This window comes from Microchirus variegatus, assembly GCF_963457635.1.
Source record: "Microchirus variegatus genome assembly, chromosome: 4".
Classification (NCBI taxonomy): domain Eukaryota; kingdom Metazoa; phylum Chordata; class Actinopteri; order Pleuronectiformes; family Soleidae; genus Microchirus; species Microchirus variegatus.
Window position 1 is genome coordinate 23,639,050 of NC_139805.1, and position 12,848 is coordinate 23,651,897.

Here is a 12,848-nt window from a genome sequence, read left to right on the forward strand (position 1 = left end):
GATATAGGTAGATGTAGGTAAATTTAGGTAGGTAGATAGATGTAGGTAGGTAGGTACATGAAGATAGGTAGATGTAGATAGGTAGGTAGGTAAATTTAGGTTGGTAGATGTAGGTAGGTAGATGAAGGTAGGTAGATATAGATAGGTAGGCAGGTAGATTTAGATAGGTAGATTTAGGTAGGTAGGTAGGTAGATAGATGTAGGTAGGTAGATGAAGGTAGATAGGTAGGTAGATTTAGGTAGGTAGGTAGATTTAAGTAGTAAGGTAGGTAGATATAGGTAGATGTAGCTAAATTTAGGTAGGTAGATAGATGTAGGTAGGTAGGTAGGTGAAGGTAGGTAGGTAGGTAGGTAGGTAGATAGATGTAAGTAGGTAGATGAAGGTAGATAGGTAGGTAGGTAGGTAGGTAGATAGATGTAGGTAGGTAGATGAAGGTAGGTAGGTAGGTAGGTAGATGTAGGTAGGTAGATGAAGGTAGGTAGGTAGGTAGGTAGGTAGATAGATGTAAGTAGGTAGATGAAGGTAAATAGGTAGGTAGATTTAGGTAGGTAGGTAGATTTAAGTAGTAAGGTAGGTAGATATAGGTAGATGTAGGTAAATTTAGGTAGGTAGATAGATGTAGGTAGGTAGGTACATGAAGATAGGTAGATGTAGATAGGTAGGTAGGTAAATTTAGGTTGGTAGATGTAGGTAGGTAGATGAAGGTAGGTAGATATAGATAGGTAGGTAGGTAGATTTAGATAGGTAGATTTAGGTAGGTAGATGAACGTAGGTAGATGTAGATAGATAGATAGGTAGGTAGGTAGGTAGGTAGGTAGGTAGGTAGATAGATGTAGGTAGGTAGATGAAGGTAGGTAGGTAGGTAGGTAGGTAGGTAGATGTAGGTAGGTAGATGAAGGTAGGTAGGTAGATAGAGAGATGTAAGTAGGTAGATGAAGGTAGATAGGTAGGTAGATTTAGGTAGGTAGGTAGATTTAAGTAGTTAGGTAGGTAGATATAGGTAGATGTAGGTAAATTTAGGTAGGTAGATAGATGTAGGTAGGTAGGTACATGAAGGTAGGTAGATGTAGATAGGTAGGTAGGCAAATTTAGGTTGGTAGATGTAGGTAGGTAGGTAGGTAGGTAGGTAGATTTAGGTAGAAAGATGAAGGTAGGTAGATGTAGATAGGTAGGTAGGTAGGTAGATTTAGGTAGGTAGATGAAGGTAGGTAGATGTAGATAGATAGGTAGGTAGGTAGGTAGATAGATGTAGGTAGGTAGGTAGGTAGGTAGATTTAGATAGGTAGATTTAGGTAGGTAGATGAAGGTAGGTAGATGTAGATAGATAGGTAGGTAGGTAGGTAGATAGATGTAGGTAGGTAGGTAGGTAGGTAGGTAGGTAGGTAGGTAGGTGTAGGTAAGTAGATGAAGGTAGATAGGTAGGTAGATTTAGGTAGGTAGATTTAGGTAGGTAGGTAGATTTAAGTAGTTAGGTAGGTAGATGTAGGTCAGTAGATTTATGTAGTTAGGTAGTGAGGTAGATTTAGGTAGGTAGGTAGACAGACAATTTAATTGAAATTAATATAATGCAGGACCTAGTTTCTGTTCTCCTCCTTCCTCCTCCTTTGCTATGCCTTGACTTCGAGGCCCCTAAAATAATATGAGTGAATGAGGACCACCAATGACAGGTTCTTACAGTCCCTCCACAGACTGGTGAAGAGGAGAAGGAGGAGGAGAACAGTGATGGAGGTTAACGTCTGGTGTCTATACACTGTAGCAATATGAACTGAAAATTCCTCTCACTTATGACTGAGTTATTGACTATGCAGAAGTTTTGCTCCAGGCTTTTGGTTTCTTTTGCAATCATAGTCTTATGGAGCTACAGAACCCTCTACCTAATAAAGATGGTACTACACCGTAATACCTGCCCACTGTGTGCAGCTGGTGAAACATGAAGGCATCATCTTTTAATTGTTGTTAAGCAGGGTTGTGTTTTCTTTTGAACTTAATAGTTAAAAATCTCCTTAGACTCTTTACTTGTTTTATTGTTGTTGTTTTTTTTAACTGGACAGTCACAGGTGACATCTTGTTATTCTTTTATAATGTATTAATTATATCTTACCCAGGTAGCCATTTTAAAAAACATTAAGCGGTACTATATCACCCATCTCCAGTGGTGTACACATATTAAAGTGGTATTTTAATTATACAAAAGGCACATCAACTATACACAAAAAGGTCTGTTAACCAGCCACTCTGTATAATACATCGTTTCTTTAATTCTTATTTACTTTAAATCAGGGTTTCTCACTCACTGGTTCTGTGGAGCCGCTTACCTGCATGTTTTAGGTGTTTTCCCTGCTCCAACACACCTGATTCAAATAAATGGTTTCATTATCAGGCGTCAGCAGAGCTTACTGACGAGCTGACCATTTGAATCAGGTGTGTTGGAGCAGGAAAACACCTGAAACATGCAGGACAATGGCTTCTCAGGACCAGGAGTGAGAAACCTGTGGCTGATATTAATGTTACTTGTACCAAACAGTTCTCCCACATCATATTTATGCAAATGACACTTCTTTTGACACAAGACAGTGCAAACCAACAAAATGATACAGGGACAAATTAAGCCAAATAAGTAAAGTCAAACACACTGTGGTCAATGATCAGACTTGGACGTCGATGTCTGAGTGGTTTATTAGAATAAGAAAGTTGACTCCATGCGGAGTGACAGGCAGAGCTCAGGACAACGTGGAGGATGGTGAACAACTGCTGGAGTGTGTGTGTGTATGTATGTATGTGTGTGTGTGTGTCGTGTGTGTGTGTGTGCTTTGTGCAGTTGTCGGAGGGCGCATGCACATGTTGTTTTTCGTTTTTTTTTTTTTTCGCGTGACGACAAAAACGGGGGTTTCTTCGCGGACACAAGCACACACACACACACACACACACACACACACACACACACACACACACACACACACACACACACACACACACACACACACTTGCATGTACTGTACAAATGTTCACACGTGGCTACTTCTGTACACACACACAGAGGCTGTGTCGTCATGCAGCTACGGCACTTTAATTACATGTAAGCATCAAGGTTATGTACACGTAAGTAGGAACATGTGGCGTCATCTGATGACATCTGTGCCCCAAAGGTCACCCGGGGGCAAATGAGGTGGCGTGTAGGGGGGTTTGGTGGGAGGAGGGGGGGGGGGCAGCCTCTGGCGAGAGCGCGGTCCTTCACAGTAACAGGAGACTCCACTCCACTGGAGAGAAGTCTCTTTAATTTTTTTTTAAACCTCAGTTCATTCACCCTCTTCCTTCCTTTTAGACCTTTTATATTCAGCGTCCCAACAGGACGCAGCAGCAGCTCAGTGCTGCTCACAGTACTGCTTCATTGTCACTGTCAATACGATAATAATAATAATAATAATAATAATAATTATAATAATAATAGTCATCAGGCGTGTCTTCACTGTTGCCCTAACAACCGACACACAGGAGAAATCACAATCATTTCCCATATCAATTTTTAAAACAAAATATCTATCACGGAAACAAACAATAGAGAAAACAAACATGACAACAACAACAACAACAAAAAAAGATCAGTGCCGACTAAATACATCTACAATTTTACAAAAGAAGCAAATGCTGATTTTGAATTATAGCCTTTTTTTTTTGTGCTTTTTGCGCTCGTATGTCTGTCCTCGCTGTGATTGGTGGATTTAATACAGGGTTTTCCTCAAGTTTCTGGACTTTTTCTCTCTTGAAAACATAGAGCACTGCAGGGCAAGATGGCAGTTATTGGCTGGAGGGCACTCAGCATAAACAACCCCAACACACAAAGGCACACATACACACAAACCTGATACATAACACACGCACACACATACAGACCGGGTTACTGGGACATGATGGGAATTTTAAGTCACTTTGTGCAGGGAAAAGATGACAAAAGGTAAGGGGGGGAAAAAGTGTATTTGTGTTTGCAGAACAAAAAAAAACACCACCCCCCCCCTAAAAAGAAAAAAGTAATTTTAAAGGAGAGCAATTTTCCATTAGAGCGGCTTTTGAAAGTGTCAAACAAAAGATGCGATTTGAAATGAAGCAGGGTTTTGTGAATTACTTCGATTCCCGCTTCTGTCGCTAAGTCGTTAAATTAACCTTTAAAATGATTGGCAAACAGGACAAAAAGAAAGAGATATGATGTGGGTCCATGTTCGAGTCAGTCTGCTGAACAAAAGGAGGACAAGAAGAAGAAGAAGAAGAAGCAGAAGAAGGAGGAGGAGGACAAGGTGCAGCTGTTGGCAGAGGAGGAACTGGAATGACATGAAGCATGTGGAGAAGAGGGAGGATGGTGGCTTTAATAAACACACTGACCTGCATGAGGTTATATCTGAATTATATTCAACTAAGGTAATCAAATGATGCAGTTAATGAGATTACATCATACACTGTAACTATGCTATTTCAAGCGTGAGTTTTATTTCTGATCTTAATTCAATTGCGTCCCGTATTTGGTTATTGCGTGTATGCATGCAAGTGTGTGTGTAAGGAGCTGGTTGTACGTGCACCACCCTCCCTCTCAGCGCCGATGTGTCTGCAGTAATCTTCTCGTGGGCCCGTCAGGCCATAAGAGCGGCCGGGGGAATGTACTTTGCCTAATCAAGCATGTTTAGTGAAACATCGTAGGAGATGCCGAGCGAGGACACGGCTGGCCGCGCACACCCGGGCCGAGACGGAGACGCCTCATTCGTACATAAACACACACACACACACACACACACACAGAGTGAGCTATAAGGCCATGACTGAGACGGGGGGAAGATGAGGTGGGGTCGGGTCAGGCTGGTGGAAAGCTCAGAATCCTTGCTGCTAATGACCTGTTCCGTGGTGGACTATGTAGAGAATACACTACACTAATGTGGAGAGTTGGTAATGCAGCGACATCATGTTCCTCTGGTTGACCTCCACCTCTGTCCTTCCTTCATAAATCTCTCACACTGCCTTCCCTGCCTCCACCTCACTCTCAGTGGTATATTTTTTTAGGACCGAGTATCAAATCTCCTTTCAAATTTACTTTATCAGGTATTTCTTGATTTATACCCGATAGTTACATATATAAAACGTGTTTAGCACTATGGATTTTCTGTTAGACAGAAAGTATATATGTGTATAGTGTGTTTACATTGTATGATATTGTATCTTCACTTATAGTGTGAAAATAATATAGGCCATAGTAAACATATAGTTTTAAACCACTTTTTGAGCAGGAGAAACAAACTGTGAATACAAATATTTGACATTAGGCTAACGCCTTAGCAAGTCATTACCACATTCATCAGAGAACCAAACTTACAAAGTTAATTCACTGATTGGTAACTGCATGTGAGTACACCGACTGTAATATTCAATTGTATTTTAGCTAAATTGTTGGTTTCCACCAAAGTCCTGAAGAAATTATGTGGATCTTTAGCTCCTAATGTTGCTAACGTAGCTGCCGTGTTCGCAAGCTAGTAGACTGACTTTGACTGTTGGTAGCTGCTCGGTGGGTAGCATTGATGGGGGTCGTACCTATGTTCCCTGATTGGGGAGCATAGGACCCTTTTTTTTTTTGAAAAAAGGTCCTATGTTCCCCGGTCACATACTAAGTGGGGAACATAGGACCCGGGGAACATAGGTACTGTACCGCATTGATGTTTAAAGTAGCTGCCTAATGAGACCATAAACAACACTAATGATAGCCGTGAGAGCAAATTGACATGTTTATGTTACAGCATTCTCATAAACCCATCAGCTATATTGTCGACCATCGAATTAGCTTCAGTTCAGAGGCAATATATATATATATATATATATATATTTTTTTTTTTGTGTGTAGACAGTGGATATCAAGACCAAAACAATCTATTGCCATGCAATATGAGATGTGTGAATGAAGGTGCAGTTGAGAAACAACACAACCAGATTGTTTTCAGATACCATTTTTTAGGCTAATCTCTTTGAACAGCTACCTGAATGTGAATATAGACGTTTTATAAAGTTGCTCGTGACGCATTAACTATGAGGCTACTTAATAACCAAAGCCTACTCAAATCTCATTGACCAAACTAACAAATGTGGAAAATGTGTTTTTAGAGATTCAAATGTGTATTTTCCTGTTTGACTGTTATCTCAAAATCTGAAAATGCATCATATCATAATGGCTTCTGGTTCCATAAAAATCCAAAACAACACTCAGCCCTAGTTTTCGTACTTAATGGTTTATTATCTGGGTATCTACCATCTGTTCTCTTCAGCTAAGCGTGATTCAACATCTCAGTTTTATCAGTACATCTTTGTGCACTGTAAAATGGTTTGGGTATAATGTACAGTATTTACTTATCCCACAAATGGCTCTGACAATGTTATCACAGATTTATGAATGGCAAGCACAGGGGTCGCAGCACAACACTAATGAGTCAAAAGGAGGAAACAGGAAGGGTGTGAATGAGAATAAAACTGATCAAAGCGGACGGGTTGCACTCAATATGAGCAACGCATTCATTGGTATAAGCCCTAAGAGACTCACACAGCAGCTGACAGACACACACACACACACACACACAAAAACACCACATTGACCCAGATGAACTAAAACTATCTCTGGATCTACATCTGAATTAAGAAGGGATGAGAACGGAGGGCGAAAATGGAAAACATCAAAAGACGACAGAGTGAAAAAGAGTAACTCCACACCCAAGTCTGCCCAGACCCATCTGTTTTCTTTATCCCACCTTTGTTTAGACACACACTGAAAGACAGAAAGGGATAAAGTCACAAGGGATGACCATTGTGACAGTTAACAGTGACCCAACTCTGGCCCCACAGCTCTCAGCTCCTCCCTGTCCTGGCAAGCGGGTGAAGCATTTGGAGATGCCCACCGCAGAGTTGGTACATCTCACATGACGGACGGAGCTGCTGTCCTCTTCATTGATATTCTGCTAAGCTGTGATTCTTGACTCGGTCTCGGACTCTTTAACGGCCGTTTGTTGCCGCAGTCTCCTCCTCGCGAGTCCGGGACACAAAGAGGCTCACTGTTGGGCAGAAAAGGCTGAATGTAGATCCCAAGCGGCCAGGCCTCATAGCCTCAGTTAGACAGCGAGACAACCACAGCTCACATTCCCCCCTTTTCAAATGGGCTGTGGAGCCCAGGGAGGCCTCAGGTCAGGTCAGAGAGATCCAGGGATACTGAGAGAGAGAATGGAGGCGAGATATTGTTCCTATTTCCCAAGCACTCTGCTCTTTCTCACATTTAAGTTTTGCTCTACTGAGAAATCTGTGATAATAGTAAAAAAATATCTGATTGAATTCGTACTTAAACGTCTCTTACGTATTATTGCTCTCTGTCACTTTATCATGGCTCTGTTTAGTTTCACTTCTGAGGTATTGAGATTCTCAACCCTTCCTAAGCTGTGGGTCAACCACCCAAACCTCTGATTGGTAAACACATGGAGAGAGACAGAAAATAAAATCTATGGATCTCTCTGTGATTGTTTACAGACACCTCCATATATATATAGTTAATTCCTTCTTCACAGGTAAGACAGGACACTGGTTGGGGTTGTTGTGACCTCTCACATTCACACAGCGAGACAAACAGACACACACTGCATGATTCATTGAGAGTCACTGCCCTCTGGCACAGCTACAACAGTTTTAGTCTCATTCAAAATCCCCAAAAAAAAAGTCAAAGCACACTGTAGTCTGCTGGATGCCACTGGCACAAAAAAACAAACAAACAAAATTTCACACTTGAAGAATTTCCATGGTGTCAAAACAGTGAACATTGTGGTGGGGGCGAGACCTTCCACATTTGGCGCTACAAGCAAAATTGTCTTTTAAAAAGAAAAAAAAAATCTCCACGCTGTCCTTTTTGAAGATTCACCTTCCTTTGCACCCCTCCCTGTGTCTTACTGTTTGTCCTGTGGCGTCAAAGTCACACTCTCTGGGTTGTACCACTAGCACACAGTAGAGAGGGGTGCACCTCAGATGAAGAGCACAGGAACGAAGACACGAGGAGAGCGTCCGACTCTCTCTGTTTCTCTCTCTTTAGCCAGCTGAATGACGTCATTGAACACATTGAATGCCAGTGAGAGAGGACAGACGTGGGGGGGGGGGGGGGTACAGTTTGGACCAGGACAGCTAGTCTGAGGGGTTGACTTATTCCAGTTTTCTGTTGGAGGGAATGAGTGTTCCGAGAGAGTTTGGTGTCAGGACTCGCACACACGTACTTCACCTCATTGGCCACTGGGGGTGCGCTCTCCCATGTTCTTCCCTAGCAAATGGCTGAAGTCAGCCAGCTCTCCGAGCCCTCGAGGTCCATGCATGTCTGGCCTGATGAGGCCCTGGCGCTGGGGGTGATAGGGCGCTCCGTTGTTGCTGTTGTAGTTGAGCACGTCGTGACTCCAGCGAGGCTCCCCGTAGTCCATGTGCGGAGTGGGAGCGGAAACCACCCTCCGTCGGTCGGGGGAGTCCTGCGGTGTGGCAGGGTAGATGTACTCTCCTGCTGAGTTCCTCAGTGTGCCACTGGGACGGCTGTTACCGTGCTCCCCTCTTTGCGTGGCTAGGATCAGGTAGCGCTGGCGCTCGGCATGCAGGGGCAGCATAACCTCCCCCGGGTCCTCTATCCGGACCATGCCTCCGCCGCCTCCACCTCCGTGCAGGAACTTGGAGCTCAGGTAGATGACCGAGTTATTGGGGCAGGGAGTCCCCACAGCGGTGAGGAAGGTCTGACTCTGGTCCCAGTCGGTGTCCGGGAGACGCATACCCCGTTTCTGCTGCAGCGGCGTCTGCTCCGGCGTTGGCAGCAGCCCCGGGTCCATGTCTCCTTTAGGCCAGCCGTTCGGTGTCACGAAAGGATTGTCCACTTGCGAACGTCTCCTCTCGCCGCCGCTGGTCCGCGTCACGCTCATGACGGAGCCGCTGCGGCCCTGTCCCAGCATGCTCTGCTCTTTGTCGCTTTTGCGGCGGGCGCCGTTGGTGCCAGAGCTGCGGGAGTGGCGGTGGCGGTGGCTCATAATCCAGCAGACTGTGAGGCCAGAGAGGATGGCTCCCGTAGTGAAGGCTGAGACGGCAGACACCACCAGCAGGTTCACAGACACCAGGCCGTCCGGCTCCTCGATGAAACTCTCTTGGAGCAGCATTCCTGTAAAACAGAGAGAGGAAAACATCAGTGGAACAACATCAGTATTTCCTGTGTTAAACATGCGGGAGTGAACAAATGGCGACACAAAATGGCCTAATTCCTCTCTCTCCACTCTGTGGGTGGGAGTAGTCGTAGGCTTTACAGCCAAGGTATCTTCAGCTAATTGCCTTCATTAAATAAAGTGGAGGGTGATTTTAATAGCTGTAATAACTGTCTTCCTGATTGAAAATAGCTCTCAACCCTAGCATGTTTCACAACGTTAGCTTTATGGGGCGAGATGTCAAGCGCGGCGCTACGACTGAGTAATAATTTGAATGTTTTCAAAGCATAAAAATCGGTTACACTTCCAATCCATATGTTGCTATATGAACCTTTTGCTCAAATACGTGTACTGGATGAACTTAAGGCACGGTGTTTACACAAGGGTAGATAGATCATGTCAACACACGAGACCACGTATGTTCTGTAATTCATTTGAAAAAGAACGTGAGATGAACTCTGTGGGAGAGAACTCTTTATGAATTATTGAGGATATGAACCCAGCTGGACCACAGCACAGACTGCCATGGATCAATTAGGAAAATGCCAAGAGAGAAGATGTTCTTTGCTTTGTGAGCTCCGGGGACCAAAACACACAAGTAATACAAGAAAAGTAGATTACAGAGAAGCAGACAAAAGGGAAACAACACACACACACACACACACACACACAAAAGGCTGTTACAGGAAGAGAAAATGAAAAGTGGCCGAAAGCAAACCAGAACATTTGGGGCCTTAGACAAACAGTCATAGTTGTTAAATTGTAACAGCGGAAGAGGGAGGACTGTCTCAACAGGGATAACAAAAATAAATCATTTTCCCACAGAAAATGAATGGGGGTCATTAAAAGACATCGGGAGCCACACGACACAGAAAAAGGAGCATAGAGACAAAGAATGAGAAAACGGAATGGAAATAGAGAGAACAGCGTCTTAAACAAACATGCTTTATTATCTGACAAATGAAGTTTTAATGAGGACAAATGGGGCTAATTGTGGTGCGCATACCTAGCACGAGGCAGCCTGGTGGTTAATTAATGTGGCCTGTGGCTTCGTATAATACACATTTACATTAAGCTGTGGACTGGCAGCGTGTGAGAAACTGCTGTGCTGAGCCATCGGTGCAGGGCAGCTCACACAAAAACACTGTAATGACTGTTTTCTAAATCTATTTTTATACAGTCGCTTGCTTCAAATAATTTCTCAACTCGACTGTACTTGTTTTTTTGTTTGTTTTTGGCTTTTCCATTAGTGATAGTGCCTGGTGTTTTTTTCGGTTATAGAAGAGTTATAAGCACAAAATCCTGATGAAATGTCTAAAATATTAATATTTATTATTATATTATATTTATATTTACTGTAATTAAAAAAGCAAATCAATTCCTCATACATCAAAGAAATAATGGGTAAAATGAAAATCTTCCCATAGAAATGAATGGAAAGTTGTGGTCTAAATGATGAAAACACAGTGTATGTTTAAGTTGAGATGTGATGGAAAGTTTAAATAGGTCACATGACATTTCCCTTCTTCCCTCCTGTGTATAAACTGTATGTTGTTTTTTTTTTTTTATGAAAAACCCTTTTTTGCTCAACTAAAAACAAGATTTCAGAAGCCACCTTATGTGCAACAGGTTTTGAAAACATAACTAAATAAGACTAAGTGACAACGGAAAGAGGAGAGAACACAGACTGAATACACTAAGGAGCAGGAGATAATGGAACACAGTGAAAAACATCAGCGCTGGGAACAAGACAGGAACCAAAACAAGAGGAGTCACACATAAAAGAAGCTTGAAAGTAAAACAGGAAATTGACAAGGAAATAGAATAAAGATAAAAAAAAAGAAAATGAAATACAGCTGAATAACAAACAAAAAAAAAAGTCACAGCAATCTTCAAAGGTCTGTTCAATGTACGGCCCCAAATCTCCATTAAAAAGCCTCAGAAGTGATCCTATTCAATTCATCGTCTACTGCTTTATCCTCATGAGGGTTGGGGGCCACTGGTGCTAATCCCCACTAAAGGTACATCCTGGACACGAGGTCGCCAGAGTCAAACAACCATTCACACAGTTAATTTAGAGTGACCAGTTAACCTCTGTGGGACTCTGGAGAAAACCCACGCACGCATGGTTGAGAACATGCAAACTACATCCAGAAAGAGCAACAGGCAACAGGTCTAATCACTACACCATTGGTTCTCAAAGTGCGGCCCGGGGGCCAATGGCGGCCCACAATAAGCTTGTTAAATGTTTATTGGACACACTGGATACAGACCAATAAGTGTAAACTGTAGAACTGCAATCTGGTCATTAAAATCATTACAAATGGGATTTCTTTTAGTTTTTTTTCCGTTTTTTTTCCTTTGGCGGCCCTCAGTCCAACGTTAGGTTCCTAAATTGGCCCTCAGGTATCAAAACTTTGAGAACCCCTGCACTACACCACGTTAAGCCACGTTAAATCTGCATTTTTTAAATCTTATTACCTGTAACATACTGCATAGCCAAGTCTTGTTTAACCCTCACCTCACGAACACTGAGTTGAAATATACCAGGGTGTCATATCTCTCCTACCACTGGGGGCGGTACATTAGGAAACATGAACTCCTATGGATCACACTTGAGTGTTATTGGTCGTTCGAGGCGTTGCTGCCATGACACACTTACGATAACTCGTAATATTGACACTCCCTGTCCATTATATCATCGTGTGGCCTCAGACTTTTGCAGAGTGCTGTTTATAAACAGCTGATATGATAACTTCAGTACGGTTCAAGTGGCCTTAAAGCACAACTGCACTTTCTGAAGAAATCCAGAAATGAAAATGAAACTCTTGGCTCACACAGCATCATCTTACAGCTCTGTGAATCGGCTCCTTGACATTCACGACGCTGAGTCCTTACTCACAGCGATTCTTCTGCAGTTTCCACTGATGAAAACCAGGCGTTAATCAAGCGGCCTTGTTGGTCAATCAATGTCCTTTTCAACATTAATTAGTCCTTTATCGCCAATCCAATACCCTTGGTGATACAAGTGGACACAGGCCGTAGTTACCGAGTGTTAATTATGTGACATGCAGTTCAGCTCGGTTCACCCTCAGATAAAAGCCTCTCATATTTGATCAACTGGTTTCTTGTTGTAAAGAGATTTTTTTATTTCCATTTTCTTGATGTCATGACCTCTTCTTTCCCTCCGTCTATCAAACATTTCTCTGCTACGAATTCATTACCTCTTATGAGAACATATATTAATAATAATTATTCGGTAGTAATGTTTATTTACAAGGTTAGCTTTCACTCAGCTGAATTATTCTTTTTTTTAGTAGTTTATCCATCGATCTGTAACTCAAAAAGTAAAAAACCTATTTTTACGACAATGTAGGTCAGTCATCAGTTCATTAACACATCTCTTGAATTTAGACATGTAGGGTGGAGGGGGGGCTCTAATTTGTTGCCACGGAATAGGTATAACTGTGGCTTTATTATTCCCATTAACAACTTGGACAGCTGGGTAAGCAAATGGAGCACACCCTTGTTTGAAACGGTGACACTTAATTAAAGTTAGAAAGATATTCACAGATTCCAACTTCCGCCCCATCGTCGTGAATCACAGTGATAAGAGAAAACGGAGG

At 42.6% G+C, this 12,848-nt stretch overlaps 1 protein-coding gene across 1 annotated transcript in view; it reads right to left on the reverse strand.

The window, feature by feature from the left end:
* Positions 1 to 8,274: 8,274 nt before the first annotated feature.
* sema6bb (sema domain, transmembrane domain (TM), and cytoplasmic domain, (semaphorin) 6Bb) overlaps positions 8,275 to 12,848 on the reverse strand; it is a gene marked incomplete at its 3' end in the record, with an annotated part of 254,546 nt that continues 249,972 nt past the window's right edge. Inside the window, exon 17 of the mRNA XM_083888120.1 lies at positions 8,275 to 9,182. Within this exon, the coding sequence (XP_083744246.1) occupies positions 8,275 to 9,182 (908 nt within the window). The remainder of the gene's footprint in view (positions 9,183 to 12,848) is intronic.